Source organism: Mercenaria mercenaria, chromosome 6 (assembly GCF_021730395.1).
Source record: "Mercenaria mercenaria strain notata chromosome 6, MADL_Memer_1, whole genome shotgun sequence".
Lineage (NCBI taxonomy): Eukaryota > Metazoa > Mollusca > Bivalvia > Venerida > Veneridae > Mercenaria > Mercenaria mercenaria.
In genome coordinates this window covers 70,358,558-70,377,322 of record NC_069366.1, presented here as the reverse complement: position 1 = coordinate 70,377,322, position 18,765 = coordinate 70,358,558, and the positions used below count along the sequence as shown (strand labels likewise).

General features: G+C 34.3%; 1 protein-coding gene across 2 annotated transcripts; it reads left to right on the top strand.

Moving 5' to 3' along the window:
• The first annotated feature begins 7,427 nt into the window (after positions 1-7,427).
• LOC123548688 (protein unc-93 homolog A-like) lies at positions 7,428-17,458 on the top strand. 2 transcript variants are annotated; one of them, XM_045336167.2, is made up of 7 exons: positions 7,430-7,875; positions 11,251-11,385; positions 12,732-12,883; positions 13,209-13,436; positions 15,648-15,783; positions 16,042-16,173; positions 16,597-17,458. In XM_045336167.2, exons 1-7 carry the CDS (start codon positions 7,467-7,469, stop codon positions 16,854-16,856), a joined length of 1,452 nt encoding a protein of 483 aa, XP_045192102.2. In that variant the 5' UTR covers positions 7,430-7,466; the 3' UTR covers positions 16,857-17,458. The 2 variants fall into 2 exon arrangements, with proteins under 2 accessions (XP_053402243.1, XP_045192102.2); XM_053546268.1 differs by lacking the exon at positions 11,251-11,385 and having other exon boundaries at positions 7,428-7,875.
• Positions 17,459-18,765: the final 1,307 nt, after the last annotated feature.

Sequence of the window (18,765 nt, the reverse complement as noted above, 5' to 3'; positions counted from 1 at the left end):
TCAAAATTTTCACTCTACACGGCTTTATGGACATCACGGCCTACAAACATTAAATTTGTAATCATGCGCCAACCAAACAAATGATGAAAGATCGGTACTTTTTCAAAGATATGTTTTATTTCCTGTATTTTTTTATATTCTAACCTTTAAACAACCGAATTGTATGCACAGAAATAACGAAGAATTTATGCAATATAGCTTTTAGTTTAAATTTTGGACCTATATTTTTCCAGCCCAACAACAGACATGTATATGTTACAAACCCGGCTTGTCCTCGAAATCAGTGTCAAAGGTTACTAGAACATAAATACAATAAATAAACAGTCACTTACTATGTTCTTGTAAGTCCTGTAAGATGAAACGGCTCGTGTTTATACATTCATATATATATATTCCGTAAAGGGAACATTGACAATCACAAGTCGATCTTTACCACGAAATTTAATTAAATATCTAAATTTTATACTTGCAAAAGAAAACGTTAACTTGATGGTCATGGTCGCTGGCTTCGAATTCCTCGCCAATCACCTACGTGGGATCAAAACCTCACTTGAGGTGTAAAACGTTTCACGTAAGGAAGCCATCCAGCTGAGGTTATTGTCTCGATCTAGGTACTAGTCTTAGCCCCCAAAATACCTGGAGGGGCACCTGGAGTCTTTCCCCTACAACAAAACCTAGGGAAAAGTTCATTTTGTCGTTTCGATGTTTCTCTCAATGAAACAAAATAAACATTATTCCTGTTTTTGTTTGTTTGTGTGTTTGTTTATATTTTTGTATAAATGAATGCAAAAAGGTTATTTGTTTGTTTCAGTGAAAAGTCAAAATATAATATTTCAATTATATATCAAAAGTGAACGCCACATGCATTATTTTTTCACGAGGGGTTAATGATTTGATCTTACATGTAAAACAAAACACATTCCTAGTGTATCCATGTTGTTTGCTAATGGTTTCTCTAATTGCAATAGGCTTTAAAAGCGGACAGCATGGTTCCTGACCAGACTGGTCGCACAGCCACTATGTTGGTTTTCTTATGTATGTACTCGTGGAATTAAATGTTAAGTGAAAAAGTATGAATTCACAGTGTAAATTATCCTTGCTAAATAATACGTACGATAAGTTTGCTTTCTCACTGTCTAACATGTCCGAAATAAGCTATTCGATTTTTATCATAGATCTCTAGTTTATTTTTCACATTAAATTAAAGCAAACGTGTTCAATATAATTTCAAACTTAAACTTTGAAGTTTAGTAGGTTGAAGCATTCTCTAGATCAAGGGTATTTTATTACCTTCTGTAGTCAGTCATTATCTATTGTAAAACATGATTTTTTAACCGAAGTGGAAACGTTGAGGTACTTGAAAATGCAGCTTTCTAAAAGGTCTGTTAGATTTCTCTATGTCATTTATCAGACTTACCTTGTAAATAAATAAAATAATTACAAAATTAATACTGCTATTTCTTTTGTTGCACTTTGCGGACTTATGATAAAGGTATATATATATATGTGATCAGTAAGTACTAAATCCAAAGGGATTGATGATATCAATTAGTAATAAACAATTCTGTTTTATACAACGTTTCGGCTTTATTCGCCTTTATCAAGTATAAATGTTCTGAGATGATCACATCACATTTCGACCATGTTCATTGCTTTCTCAAAAATAATAATAATAACATTACTACGGATATGACGATACGTTACCATAGCGTAAAATAAACTATAACGCTCCAAATAAACGTTGACTAGCAGAAGAGTAAAATATTTTTAAAAAAAAAACAACAACAAAGATGGCAAAGTCATAAGACCAAAGATTCATGGGACTCATTTCATGGGACGCATTCTTCTTTTTCTTTTGAGCATTTTGACATTTCAACCAACATGTCTCTGCCTTACTTCTTTCATTCCATAGTACAGTTTAATCATCTGTCCACCACGGTTTACCCCTTCGGAATTTCTTACTTGTACGTCCAGATGCAGTAAATTTGATATGCTTTACCTGTAATGTCTGCTTCATTTCTGAGTGAATGCAGTTAGTAATTTTTTCATAATTCTTGTCAATCATGAGCTGATTACTAGCATTATTTTCTAACTCAATTATAGCCTGATTTAAATTATTAACTAAAACATCATTACAAAAGAAATCTGAAGGGATATTCTTTGTGTCAAAAATTGTTTTTGTACAAGAAAGCTCTACATCTTTAACATTTACATCTTGAGAGATAATATCTAAATGCAACCTCCACTTTAACATTGAATGATCAGGTCTGCCACCATCAGTGTTATTAAAGCATTGGCTTGACTTCATTAAATCTAATGTTCTGACAACTTCAGATTATCAAACTTATTAAGAAGCTCATATGGCACAAAACAATAGTCTACAACTGAGCAACCTTGAGGCCCGATAAATGTAAAATCATTTTTAACACTTTTCCTTCCATTCAATATGCAAAAATTTGTGTTTATTAAACAATCAGTAAGTATCTTCCCATAAGCATTTACAGAAAAGTCTATATCTCTGTCAGGTAAATCATCTACACCTGCTATGAAATCTAAATTATCAGCACAGTGGCTATTAAAGTCACCACACACATACATACATTTAGCATCTTTCTGAAATTCCTCAATATTACATAATACATTATCAAAAAACTCATTTGCATCAAATTGCCGAGTGAAGTTTTCTTTAATGTGTAAAGGCATGTGCACAAAAATGAAAATTTTTTCCAACACCTGGTAAATTGTAATGTGTTTGTAGAAAAGTAATAAACGGAAATAGAAAAATAGCTCTCAGCTCATTTATACATATAGTTCAGCTTCAATATGTATGTTATATTTTTTCGCAGTTATGCTTGATGACATAGAATACTGTCACCGAAAATTGTGACACGAACATACTGATAACTTTTCCAACTTTACTTTTTTAATTAAAGTAAGAGTTCATCACTTCTTGGTTTTAATGTATTGTCACATTGGAATAAAGTTTGTTTTACAGTAGCTTCGAAATTCCCCAGAAGTAATATCATGTACCCCACCCACCTAATTCATAATTTCAGAAATGCATAGTCCTTAAAATTGGTAGCTTCGAATAACACATCCTTGATCCGTGTAGATTCCAAACACAAGGGACTAAAATCCAATGGAAACATCCACACGGGCACGCGAGCAAGCTTCAAAAGTCATTTTATGACCTATGGTTTATATCCTTGTGATCCATTAACAAGAGGGCCATGAAGGTCCTGTATCGCTCACCTGACCTATTGACCTAAAGATCATAAAGATGAACATTCTGACCAAGTTTCATTAAGATATGGTCATAAATGTGGCCTCTAAAGTGTTAACTAGCTTTTCCTTTGTTTTTGACCCGGTGACCTAGTTTTTGACCCCACATGACCCAGATTCGAACTTGACGTTTAGATCATCAAGATTAACATTCTGACTAAGTTTCATGAAGATACAGTCATAAATGTGGCCTCTAGAGTGTTAACTAGCTTTTCTTTTGATTTGACCTAGTGACCTAGTTTTTCACCCCACATAAACAAAATTTCAGTTTGACCTAAAGATCATCAAGATTAACATTTTGGCCAAGTTTCATAAGATATGGTCATAAATGTGGCCTCTAAAGTGTTAACTAGCTTTTCCTTTGTTTTTGACCTGTGACCTAGTTTTTGACCCCACATGACCCAGATTCGAACATGACGTTTCATAAAGATACAGTCATAAATGTGGCCTCTAGAGTGTTAATAAGCTTTTCCTTCGATTTGAGCTAGTGACCTAGTTTTTCACCCCACCTGTCCCAGATTTAAATTTAACCTATAGATCATCAAGATTAACATTCTGACTAAGTTTCAAGAAGATACAGTCATAAATGTGGCCTTAGAGTGTTAACAAGCTTTTCCTTTGATTTGACCTGGTGACCTAGTTTTTCACCCCACCTGACCTAGATTTAAATTCGACCTAAAGATCATCAAGATTAACATTCTGGCCAAGTTTCATTAAGATATGGTCATAAATGTGGCCTCTGGAGTGTTAACTAGCTTTTCCTTTGATTTGACCTGGTGACCTAGTTTTTAACCCCACATGACCCAGACTTTAACTTGACCTAAAAATTATCAGGATTAACATTCTGACCAAGTTTCATAAAGATACAGTCATAAATGTGGCCTCTAGAATGTTAACAAGCTTTTCCTTTGATTTGACATAGTGACCTAGTTTTTCACTCCACCTGACCCAGATTTTAATTTGACCTATAGATAATCAAGATTAACATTCTGATTAAGTTTCATTAAGATATGATCATAAATGTGGCCTCTTTAGTGTTAACTAGCTTTAACTTTGATTTGATCTGGTGACCTAGTTTTTGACCCTACATGACCCAGATTCAAACTGGACCTTAAGATCATCAAGATTAACATTCTGACGAAGTGACGTTAAGATATGGTCATAAATGTGGCCTCTGAAGTGTTAACTAGCTTTAACTTTGATTTGATCTGGTGACCTAGTTTTTGACCCTACATGACCCAGATTCAAACTGGACCTTAAGATCACCAATATTAACATTCTGACCAAGATTCATTAAGATATGGTCATAAATGTGGCCTCTGGATCGTTAACTAGCATTTCCTTTGATTTGACCTGGTGACCTTGTTTTTGATCCTACATGACCCAGGTTCAAACAGGACCGTAAGATCACTAAGATTAACATTCTGACCAAGTTTCATGAAGATATAGTCATAAATGTGGCCTCTACAGTGTTAACAATCTTTTCCTTTGATTTGACCTGGTGACCTAGTTTTTGACCCCGGATGACCAATATCAAACTCATTCAAGACTTCATTAAGGGTAACATTCTGACCAAGTTTCATGAAGATTGGGTCTAAATTGTGACCTCTAGAGTGTTAACAAGCTTTACCTTTGATTTGACCTTGTGACCTTGTTTTTGACCCCAGATGACCCAATAGCAAACTCGTCCAAGATTTTATTGAAGGTAACATTCTGACCAACTTTCATTAAGATTGGGCCAAAATTGTGACCTCTAGAGTGTTAACAGTCAAATTGTTGACGACGCCGACGCCGACGGACGGACGACGACGGACGACGGACACAGGGCGATCACAAAAGCTCAATCTAAAAACAAAACAAAAATTTTACTTCATAACCTGCACATCACATAGAGGGATTTTAGTAATTGTTGTATAAGCTTATATTTAATGCGACAAAAGTGGTAGAATGAATGTCTATTTCATGTACATGTCTTACCTAACTTGAAATACGTGTCAGAAAAAAGAAATTAATTGAAAGTATACATCGATGTCATCCGAGTAGGAAATAGTGCGTATTATAAATGGGGAAAACCTAAGTGTAGAACACATAGAAAGGCAACTTGAAAGACAACCAGTGCCACATACATCGCAAACCGAGCTAGCCATATATCAACCAATTAATGAAAAAGAAAATAAAGTTATTATGCATCAGATACCCATTTCCAAGATTAAATTCAGAATTAGGATACTAGGAAGGACTTGGTACAACAGGCCTTGCATTGTTGTATGCTGTGGTGATGCTTACGAGTTTGTTTATAACACCAATTACAGTTGAAAGAATTTCTACAAAGTGGATCATGATATGGTCAATGTGTACATACATAATTTACATGGCAACTGGATTTTATCCATCCTGGTACACGGTCACTCCAAATTGTGACATCTAGAGTGTTAACAAGCTTTACATTTGATTTGACCTTGTGACCTTGTTTTTGACCCCAGATGACCCAATAGCAAACTCGTCCAAGATTTTATTGAAGGTAACATTCTGACCAATTTTCATTAAGATTGGGCCAAAATTGTGACCTCTAGAGTGTTAACAGTCAAATTGTTGACGACGCCGACGCCGACGGACGGACGACGACGGACGACGGACACAGGGCGATCACAAAAGCTCAATCTAAAAACAAAACAAAAATTTTACTTCATAACCTGCACATCACATAGAGGGATATTAGTAATTGTTGTATAAGCTTATATTTAATGCGACAAAAGGGGTAGAATGAATGTCTATTTCATGTACATGTCTTACCTAACTTGAAATACGTGTCAGAAAAACGAAATTAATTGAAAGTATACATCGATGTCATCCGAGTAGGAAATAGTGCGTATTATAAATGGGGAAAACCTAAGTGTAGAACACATAGAAAGGCAACTTGAAAAACAACCAGTGCCACATACATCGCAAACCGAGCTAGCCATATATCCACCAATTAATGAAAAAGAAAATAAAGTTATTATGCATCAGATACCCATTTCCAAGATTAAATTCAGAATTAGGATACAATCAATATTTAGGTACAAATATAAATAAGCCACAAACGAAGCATAATGTTATGCAATAAGTTTTAAATAATATTATACATTATAAAGCAATATTTGGAAAACAAGACATATATAGAGACTAAAATCATACATTTTGTATTGATATTTAAATGCACTTTATATCGAATTGTTATATACTATGTAGTACATACTTCATAAATTTTTTCAGTGCGACGTTCATTTTCATTTCCATGCCAATTCTACCTCATGATTTATAAAACCGTTATAACATGTGACATAACTTATTGATATTAGTATTCCTTAACTGACACAATTATTAAAGGTTTGGTGTAACATTTATTACAAATAACATAGTCTGGACAAATACACTAACTTTGACTTGTACCTCCTGTCAACTACTAGTGTATTGGCTGAGCAAAACAGTGTTCCTAGCAGACACATTGAATTGTCATCTACCCTTACATTACATTTCAAAATTATATACATTGTCATGTTTTCTGTGTATTTGTTATGTTATGGCAAAATAGGCTAACTTAAACTGGACAATGTTAGGTAATATTGACGGTTTTATTTGTTGAAAGTAACACATATAATTATGGATAAAATTGTCGTTCGTTAAGGACCTAAGTATATTCTGGCAAACAGTTTTTTCATCGGCTAAAAACTTCCAAATTTATTTGGCAAATGAAATAAGTCCGGCTACCCAATGATTGGCACCTCGGAAACTACAATAATGCGAGACGGTAAGTTGAAGTCACAACATAGATTATGGCGGAAATAAAGAGTCCCGTCATTGCTTTTACAGTATATGCATTCAATGTTATTCTCTTTTTCACAAAGTTTTCAGTTATATTATGTTACGGACTTAAGCACATAGCTCATGTTTTTATTCTTTGGCACTGATTGTATAGTAATTTAAAAGAAACTTTAATTGTACCATCCATGATATTCCTATTACCTTTTGTACAAACCATAGCCAGAAAGAAACTTACAATTTGAACTAGCTGCGGACAGAAAACATATATTATATTTTGCCTAACTGTATAACAGCTGGTGAGTCACTTGATTACGTGATTTTATTTTGTCTTGTGAATTCAATGTGATTTAACTGAACTTACAGAAGCATACTATTTCAATATGGAGCAAAATGAAGATACTATGGATAAAATGATACAAGAAATCAGTGAAGTAACGAAGGGAACAAGTGACAAACATGATGAACATTTAGATGAAATGTCTAAACCCATCGTATATAAAAATATACTTGTTTTAAGTGTAGCAAGTATGTTACAGTTCAGTGCTTTTAATTCATTTGCTAATTTACAAAGTTCATTAAATAAAGCGGAAGGACTTGGTACAACAGGCCTTGCATTGTTGTATGCTGTGATGATGCTTACGAGTTTGTTTATAACACCAATTACAGTTGAAAGAATTTCTACAAAGTGGGTCATGATATGGTCAATGTGTACATACATAATTTACATGGCAACTGGATTTTATCCATCCTGGTACACGGTCACTCCAGCGTCAGTAATTATTGGCATTGGTAAGCATGAAGGTTAATATTCGTTAGATTCAACGAGATTTTATGCATTCGTTAGTTAATCGATCAACGCTCTTAAACCTTTCATTGAACATATTTGAAACTTATCTAACAATGTTAACATTGTTGACAGAGATTAAGTTTCAATAACGTAACGTAGAAAGGAAGTTAATTGTGTAGATATAATGTGCATTTTAAAGTACACTTTGAAATGTCGGGCGGAAATATTAATTAGGATAAAATACATGTCCATATCGTCTGTTTTTTTATATAAACACATACATTCCTTATATTCGAAACGGTCTCCAGAGGCAGAGCTAGACGGGTCGAGATTAAATGGGATGCCCCTTATAGAAAAAAAATGCAGGTAAAACTTCAAATGATGCATTTTGTTTCATTTTATTGTTATTTTCAATTCGTTTACTTATACAGCAGTAACCTTTGAGTGCTTGTTAGCGGACGTAAAAGACTAGTCTGCACTTGAATATTTCTAACCTTTTTTAGTTTTATGAGTCACTTAAATATCGATCATTTTGCTTAATCTGGTGCTATAATAAATGTTGCACACTTCATTGACTATCGGGAATAGACTCATTCATTTTTCTCTTGGTCGCGGGATATGCAGCCGCCTACGGAAGTATTTTGTACAGCAAATGATATCTATTCAGTCTGTTTATATTTTAATCCTGGTAATTTATAGATGAGACAAGTGGATATACTGATTACCTTTGTGTATAATAGTGTTTTACTTAAACATTTCATATGGCTACATTCTTATGCAAAGACAATCTACGGTGACGGCAATGTATTGGGTATTAAATTTCTTGTTTAAAACACTTTATAAACATATAAGTTCTGTTTGGTATTAATTTTTAAATTGATGGAGAAACAAGTCCTTATATAACTAACAATTTTTATTTGCACACACAAAATTCCCTCAACACGGGTTTTAAAATGTGACTTATCACCTGTGTAATATCAAGTAAAGACAAAGATGGAACACCCTAAATCCACCCTGTGTAATTATGCGCGGGAACAACATTTATATTCATGGGCGAGTACATGCAATTACTGCTTTTTTGAGACTCGAGCCCGTTTTATATCACTGTGACAATTAATCAATAACTTAAGTCATAGAAAGAAACAATATTACAATATAAAGATACAGAGATTAGTAGAACAATGGTTATTGAATAGTAACTAAAATCAACTAAAAGCCCTACAGTAAGGGAAGTTATGTTAATATATTACAAAACTAAACTCTTTCTTCGAACATTCTACCTCACGGCCTATAGCAAGAATGAAAATCCAATAATTAGCATCGTTACATCCACAGTAATAGCTCACGTAACCCTTGTTATAGACTGATGTCCAGCGTTCACCGAAGTTACGCTACATATACATTAAAATGATGTCGCATATTTTCTTTAGTCCAAGAATTCTTATCAAGATGTTCTCTGTAAGTTGTCTATAAAACCCCCCTTTTTGCCAATTTCTCACGTGTCATTTTCACTCTCGCACTTTCGTTGATAATATGTAAACCCAATCCTGAAAAAGTACTCTAACGGAGATAAATTGGACTAACAACTATTCAACCCTATTCGGTTTGTATCAATGCTGGGTTTTGAGGCAACACGTCTATAATATTTTTCCGTTACAGCGTCTTTTTGTTGTTTGCAAATGCGTGGCTCTGTGGCTGTGTATGTTGTGCTTCCGGGAAATCTACCTTACCTTTTATCTTTTATTTATTAACATAATAAAGTTTTTCTTTCTCAGAAAATCAATTTGCTCGGTTAACCGAGACTGCCGTCTTTTTACGCAAGTATTTTGGGAAACCAATGTACATATATCAAACTGTATATTCCTATTATGTTTTATGTCCTTTATTTGATACAGAAAGAAAACCAGTAGAGTATTTAAAATAGAAAAAGTGGAAACTCCTCAGACAAAAATGTTGCAAGCTCGGTTTGATTGAGTCTGCTCATGGACGGTAGTGGAAATGCGTCCACGCCGTCTAGCCACGGGTTGATTAGAACTCAACATTTACATTAACAGAGACATCCGCAGATGTGTTAAAACTTATCAGACTCTTTCCATTTAGTTTTTGTATATATAGATATTTAAAAAGATATTTTTCCCCTTTTATTATTTTTGGCCCCTATTTTTGTGTTCAATGTTTACAACGGTAAATGTTGACGATTTGCACGTTTTTTTTTTATCTCAAAACTGTTTCAGGAAAGAAGGGCGTTCTACCATGCCATGATTGCAGTACTACTGAAGGGTATCAATAGATGTCCGCTCACAGTTTATTACCCTCTTACTTGTTAGAATATCAATATTCGAATTAACATACACGGCACGGTTGGATCTTTCATCAGAATCATGAACCTAATAATTATGTGTATGTGTGTGACCTTGTAACTCATACTTAGACCCCGCACAATGTACACCTTCCGTATTTCAAAGAGTAAGTGCTTCAGTGTTCCCGCAAATCTGCATTTCATACAAACATATTTTTATGTATATATGGACTTTGTCCGTAACGCCAGTTAGAATTGTATAAACAATGCAACTATATATTGACAGTAATTTTCATGTGATTAGATGTACACTTGTTATTTCTTCCGAGCTTCACAAAGTAATCTATTTTTCCTATTTTAATTAATTAGTAAGAATAATTCATTGCATTCATGTGCACTGAGGTGTGAATTATAATTACAACAATTTAGATTTGTTTCAATTAGATATTATAGCATGCTGTTTTAATTAACGAAAAGAAAAGACGGGCAGAGAATAAACTCTTTTTTTGCATTGGGCCGGCCGTTGAGTTATCGTACCAAATTCGGTAACGTTGTTAGTATATTTGTGCTACATGATTTGTAATCAGTTAAGACAATGGAAGAATATTCAAATTTGGTTAAAATGAGAAAGTAAATGAACATTGCAACACTTGATCAAATCAGGATGAAAGCCATATTGTTCAATGGATACATCAAACAACATGGCGGATTTATCATAAGTTTAGATAATTATTCAAACTGAATTTCCTTAATTCTTAAATTGATTATCCTACCTTTTTCTAACTAGAATGAAGAAAAAAACAAACTATTTTATGCTTTACATCAACATTAGAAATAAATCTATCTATCTAAACAGGTATTTGCTTTTTAGTAATTCAGCAATGTGTAAATGATGTCATAAACCATAAAATATCTGCCTTCATTGTTTGCTGGTTTCTAAAATTTCATACTGCCATATTTTTCCAACAGCAGTTAAATTGTAGTCATTATGTCAGCTTTTTGAATGCCTGGACGTTGGCTTTCATATAAAATCATTTTTACAGCTATACGTGTCTAAACTGTACTTTCGTTTTTCCAGGAGCCGCCCATTTTTGGCTTGCAATGCCAGCGTATGTGATCGACATCGCAAAAAGATACGCTTACATTACTGACACGGCGGAACAAGATAGAGTAACATTATTTTTCGGGATTGTTTATGCGTTTATCTATTCTAGTAAGTATACAATATAGAGGATTTTTATTTGTTTTCAGTGAGATATCGAAATATATCTTTATATCTTTACCGATAAGGAAGACAGTACAATCTTTTCACGGAGGTAGAGACTAAATTATCTTCCCTAACGGTGAAGATATATTTCGATCACTCATTCACAAATAAGGGAGACAATTCAAAATTTTCACGAAAGCAGAACAGTATTAGAATTGTCGCCTTAACTGTCAGTCGCTGTGCTTTGTTTACCACAAAATCATATTAAGGAAAAACAACACGAAAAATGCTAACAACCGAACGGCCTAGGTAAATCAAGCTGCAGAATTAAATATTATAATGGATTCGGTAGAAATAGCTAGAAAATATTGATCTTCGAGTTGCATAATATAACAAATAATGTCGCCTACCTGGGATGGAACACAAGTAGGAAAATACTTGACGAAAACGCTGGCATATTACGTAAGGTCGAGTTCTTGTCTTGTGAAAATCAATTAAGACAACAACCAGCTAAATGTGTTGTCGCCAGTAAAATTTACTAAACGATAGTAAACAGATGAAAAGTGGAGGAAGCACATACATATAGCTACATGATTGGCAAATTCAAACAACCAAGGTAACATTTTTAGATCTTTACTATAATTCCCTATGAAAACTTAAGAATAGCTAGCTTGTTCTGAATAGGAATGTCGAGCTGTACATGACTCGTGCAAGGCTGAGTCGTGTAAGACTTAAAGGCGTGAGTATTTGGATAGCCATAGGGTATCAGTAATTCTAAAGGCAACAAAGGGAGGTAAGTAGTTAATATATTTCAAGGGAGATCCTTTTTTTCTGAAATACAGATGAAGGTCGGCACTACGAGTGATATAGAGAAATATCTCATTGATAATTTTCAGTATTTCACCAGTTTGCATAAAATAAAATATTTTATTACTTCACAAGGCAACTGCAACAGCCATTAGGGAAAGGTATTTGCTGATGACTCATTGACTGTTGGTTCAAGTCTGGATTTATTTAAGTAATAAGTTGCGGTCAAGTAATTTACCTACAAGAATGAAATATATCGACAGGCTTTAAGTGTGCGGGGGCCAATGCCTTCATGCGGACTTTAGACGCTAACAAACCTTTCGTAACTAAATTGAAATTACTAAAGCGCGGTATACATCTTATATTATTTGCTTCCTGCTTCTTTCGTATTGCATAATTTTATTCAATTTTGTATACATACTTTTGAAGATATAGATGTCTGGAACACCATTGTTATCAATCAATAGGGGATTTTGCAAAAGCATCAGTTTCTGTTTTGTGCTACATGTATATGTATTAAGACCCTTTGTTTGTTCTACATATAGGTAATATATGGGGAAACTTATTTTCGTCGATTGTGTTCCGACACAAAGATACAAATAACACCTCAGAGGACTTCGAAAGCTTTTGTGGACCAAATTACTGTCCTTATAGAGAACTCAACATGTCAATGATTGTACCACCCTCACAAAAACAGGTTCTGTATTGTTTTTGTGTAATTGTCTAGATTACATTTAGTATTAGAATTTAGATTAAATAGATACAGATTTTCATGTAGTTATGTTTTGATAACGTTGTTAATACTATGTTTGTGCCTACGATGCAAATTGTTTCACTGGTTATGTTGAATGCTTTTTCATCTTTCACCTTTAATTACTGTTAATGTATAAACGACACATCAATAAACGATGTTACCTTCGTTTATTCTTATTCATGACATGGATGCTCTTTAAATACATGTGTAATCGTAAATACAAAAGAGAATAAATGCATTTTTTAATGTAAAATGACATTTATTATAGGTTTACATATTTACTGGGTTCTGTTCAGGAATAACAGCCTTTGCGATGGTTTTGTTGATCTCCTTTTTAACAAACGTAGGCTCTAGGATCAATACATCTTCTGCCATATGTAAACAGATCCGGAGAGTGGCAGTTCATTTGATGACATCCAGGAATCAACAGTTTCTAATTGTATCTTCAATATTTGGTGGCCTGGCAAGCGGTTTTGTTGTAGGAGACTTTACCAGTGTATGTATAATTTTAAAGGTTTTTCAAGTTGTAGAATGTTGTAGGATAATTGAAAAGAGTTTTAAAGTCGCTAAAATAGTCATAACCGGTATCTGCCGAACAGTTTTTTTACTTTGCTAGAACGTACTCGTACAGCTTGCTAATTATTATGTTCTTTTGTCATAACAGAAATAATTTGTCCTGGTACACTTACTGATTATTCTCTGTATATCATATCAAAAAAAAGGAAGAATATCCAACAGGGAAAACCACGTTCAAAAAACGCGGTCTCTCCAACGACACACACGAACAACTCTCGCTAACACACAAATATGAGCACAAACGGACAAAACAAACAATACAGGAACACAGTTGGGCACCGCCTTGAAACCACCACTGGGGAGTTTAAACCGGTTTATGGTGCACACTTTCAGTTTTTTTAAGTAGCACTGTAATTTTCAACTGATATTAATTATCATCATATCAGTCTAATTCAGAAAATACAGAACTTTAATCCCTCAAGAAACTAACAGATTGCATGTTCAGTTATATCAGAAAGTTACATAAACTGTATTGTTGCTTTTCAATATTCGCACATTCCATTTTGATTAAATATTTTGAAAAGCTGCATATTAGTATTTATTCCATATGAGCAGTTTAGTAGATTAGATTTGCCATGGGCATTTCATGTGATTCTTCATTTGATATAATTATCTTATTCATTTTTATGCCCCCGAAGGGAGGCATATAGTTTTTGAACCGTCTGTCAGTCTGTCAGTCTGTCGGTCTGTCAGTCTGTCCGCAATTTTCGTGTCCGGTCCATATCTTTGTCATCGATGGATGGATTTTCAAATAACTTGGCATGAATGTGTACCACAGTAAGGCGACGTGTCGCGCGAAAGACCCAGGTCCGTAGCTCAAAGGTCAAGGTCACACTTAGACGTTAAAGGTCATTTTTCATGATAGTTGGGCGTGTCCGGTCCATATCTTTGTCATCCATGGATGGATTTTCAAATAACTTGGCATGAATGTGTACCACAGTAAGACGACGTGTCGCGTGCAAGACCCAAGTCCGTAGCTCAAAGGTCAAGGTCACACTTAGACGTTAAAGGTCATTTTTCATGATAGTGCATTCGTGTCCGGTTCATATCTTTGTCATCCATGGATGGATTTTCAAATAACTTGGCATAAATGTGTACCACAGTAAGACGACGTGTCGTGCGCAAGACCCAGGTCCGTAGCTCAAAGGTCAAGGTCACACTTAGACGTTAAAGGTCATATTTCAACATAGTGCATTGATGGGCGTGTCCGGTCCATATCTTTGTCATTCATGCTTGGATTTTAAAAATATTGGGCATGGATGTGTACCACAGTAAGACGACGTGTCACGCGCAAGACCCAGGTCCGTAGGTCAAAGGTCCTAAACTCTAACATTGGCCATAACTATTCATTCAAAGTGCCATCGGGGGCATGTGTCATCCTATGGAGACAGCTCTTGTTTGGTCATGGTACTACTCAAACTGAATAATTGTCTGTCGCATTACTGCTGCTCAGATTTTCGATGAACCCCAGAAACGTGTCTATTTATTTCTTTTTTTTTTTTGCCAGGGTTAACTCGTCTTGCGTAATGAATAAAACAAAACAGACAAAGTCAATAACTTATATCAAGTGTTTTATATTTGAAGAATACGGAGAGATGATATACTAATGTATATTTTCAAGCTATAACTTTATTCTGTGGGAATGGTTTTGGTAAAACGATTTACACATCATATGTCAGTGTTTGGAAAACTCTTGATGTCAGTTTCGCCCCTGGTCATTTTCCATCACTTAGGTTGACATCAAAAGATAAGAGGTAATGGCAGACTTCTCGGAAGCACAGAGCACCGAAAACGCAGCCACAGAGCCACGCATTTGCATATTAGGCCCACAACAAAAAGCAGCTGTAATGGAAAAATTCACATTTAGGAAATATAACATGTTTATGGATTGATAATTTTCACAGCAGCACTCTTGTATGTGCCATACGGCGACCTCAAAAAGATATAAATACTAGGACTAATTGTAATTATGTATTTAAATCCACTGAAATCATAGCGTTCGTTAGATTAATTTGTATAATAGAGTTACGCGTAAGCCGTTGTCAGGAACGAGACACATCAATCGATCAGTTATTGTTTTGTGCTTAAAACGATCTTCTTTTATATTTTATTCTATCTTCTTACATTTCAGGCATATACCAGTTGCCCTTACGGAATACATAATGTGGGACTTGTAATGATAACTTTTGGTGTCAGCCAGTCTTTGTGTAGCGCTGTCTTTGGAAAGCTTAATCAATACACAGGACATATTGCAGTTTATACTTTCGGTTAGTATTGTTTTACATATAGATACGGGGTGGCGATTGAAGTATGTATGTATATATGTATATATATATGCGCGTGTGCGTGTGTGCGTGCGTGCGAGCAAGTGTATGTACGTGCGTGCCTATTATATTTCTCGTTTACGCTAGATTTAAGATTTGCATTGTTTAGCTGCCTGAATATATATCTTCACTGACTAAAACCTACGAGCTCTAATCACCAATATAAGAAATATCTTGAAAGTGATTGTATTTCTATTGAAGGATCAATCATACAGCTGTCTTGTTACATAACCTTACTGCTATGGAAGCCACTTCCAACTCAGTATGTAGTAGTGTTTGTACTAGCTGCCATGTCTGGCTTGGCTGGAGCAGCAAATGAACCGGTTATTTCAGGTACGTGCACCGTTTGCATTTATAGCAACCTTTTAGGGTAGAGTAATTTAGATGGGAGTCATATCTTTTCTTATACTCAATGAATAGTAATCAGCACAATCCAGAGTAATAAAAAAAACATCTACGAGGCACTACCGACGTAGTAAATAGGTATTTTTACCGTATTTGAAACGATACTCAGCAATGACAGGAGCTCTAGCTATAGTTTAAATATTCTAGAGAAACGACATATGCTTAAATGTTTTTATGCTTTCATTTTAATGTTTGTGAGAAAACAGTAAATAGTTATTTGTCTCTAGTTGTTCTGTCACTTTCAAGTTGGGTTCGTATTCCAGTTCGAATTGAAGTACAAAACAATATCAGCAGACATCACTCGTATATTTGATATTTCTTTCTCTGTGTGTCTAAATTCACATATTTCAGCCCTGCACAATCTTTATTTTGATAACACAAGGGATATAGCATTATCAAGTTACAGACTTCTAAGCTCGTTAGGATGGGCGATATCGTTTGGATACAGCAGCTGGTTATGTTCGCAATTCAAACTTTATATACTCATCGGTGTATTAGTGCTCTCTCTTTTAACTTTGATAGCACTAGATATAAAACATAAAAGAGACCTTAGACAAAAAGCAAAGGAAAAGGACAAAGTTGGAGAAAGTTTGATTGCTCTGCCGACATAGGTCTGAAAAACACTGTAATCACAACAGTACCGTTGTGGTACCCAAAGCTTAAAGTCAGTGATGTTAAATATGAGCTATTGCGACCGATGTGTGGTAGAGCTAATCACAGATAAGAATATATAACGGAATTATATCCAAGAAATGTTTTTGACCTCTTCTTTGTTACATCTGGTATCATTATGCCGTTTACATGTTACAGACGCTACACCAACAGAGTGCCAAATGAGGGAATATATATATGTTATATTTATCTTTCTAATTAGCTTATTGTAAGGATATTTGTTATATATAAATATTTGAAACATTCATATGGTATCTACCTCGAGTATCGTTTGAAGGTTTTAAACTTTATTTTCTAGTGACAATTTTCTTATTTTCTGTTTGAGTATGGGTTTACCCCCGTTTAAATGTTTTTTTTTTATGTTTATTTTGTAAGGAAACAAAATGGTAGCGAATCAATGGTGGTTTATAAGAATATTTCCGGCAATGAAAAATTTATAAATAGGTTTTTATTGACAGCTTTCGTAACTTTTATTTCTTTGTTTGCTTATGACAATATGCTTCTAAGTAGTTAACAACATATATATTGTCTCAAAGTATAATATTCGTTTTTATTTGTTTAGATATGTATATTTGCTCTTCACACAACTATAATGATGTATATTTTGAACATAGAAATGATATGGCCATTAAGTAGGGAATTATACATCCCACTTGTGTTTACTGTTCAACCTTTGCGAATAACCAATCCGCAGTTATAAGAAAACATTATCACAACAGTAACAGTCGTCACAGAGAGAAACAAAATTTAAAGTATTCAGTATAGATCAGTAGCCTTTACTACTTATAGAATCGGATTAAAGAACGTATTTTTTTTTCAGAATTCTGTCTGATTGACATATTAACGTGTATCACTGATTCAACTTCATACATGAGATCGTTGTACTATATAAATGTACAATGTTTAACACAATATATATAGCTTGCGTACAATATAATAACATTCAATGATCTTAAGACCAGCACATTCCAATATGATCCCTGATAGATACCATTCATTTTCATCCTATGCAAACACTAAGCAAGTACAGTGCACAGACTAGGGTACTTCTAATACTTACTCATTTTACCTTTCTCTTAACTCTGCTCTGACTCAGGGCTGCCTGTTTCCCGGCTTTTTATGATTGTGCAGAATGCACAGGACAAAAGCAGTTTTACTTATTGCTAGGGCCAAACTGATTGAACGGTCACTTCATACTGGGAGTAATTAGTTTAGTGTGACAGCTTACCCTGTCTTAGAGGTTTCCAGATGATCTTGAAGATATCTTAAATATATAATTGCCACGTAAGATATTGATAAAATGTGAACTTGTTGTCGATCTAAAGTTTATGAGTGTTCCTTTGATAGTTATTTCGAATCTTTGTTTAAACGATTCAGTTTGGTTAGACATAAGAGCGCCAGAGCTAGAAATTGAAAGTCGACTAACCACATCTTCCCTTAAAAATAATTTCGCAGAAATAATCTTACTGTGACTCGTATTACAACAGTCCAAGGTATCTTGATTCGTCAGAAAAAAAAAACACGACTGCCAAGAAGGCGAGACTTTTACCTTTAATGAAAACCTTCTTTTATGACTCTGCAGGTTCTTTTTTTCAAAAACACTTCAGCAAAATGTTTTTCTTCTGTGCTTCTGTAGTAAACTTATGAAAAAATGTTGTATTATATATAACTACTAACGTCAAATGTTGATATCCTTTTCTCTATATGTACTGATAGAAAATTAGATTAGCCACTAGACTGATAATAACTGTATTTCTATATTTTTTCCTTTTTTGACGAATTCAATTTCATAGAGACAAAAGCGAATCTATTTTTGAGATTTTCACATAGGACTGATGTTGAAATTAG

What these genes read in the sequence shown, in the direction of transcription:
- LOC123548688 (XM_045336167.2), top strand. Translation starts at nt 7,467, where the DNA reads ATGGAGCAAAATGAAGATACTATGGATAAAATGATACAAGAAATCAGT. An exon ending in GTCAGTAATTATTGGCATTG is followed by an intron (nt 7,876 to 11,250) that starts GTAAGCATGAAG and finishes TCGTTTTTCCAG; the next exon opens with GAGCCGCCCATTTTTGGCTT. An exon ending in TTATGCGTTTATCTATTCTA is followed by an intron (nt 11,386 to 12,731) that starts GTAAGTATACAA and finishes TTCTACATATAG; the next exon opens with GTAATATATGGGGAAACTTA.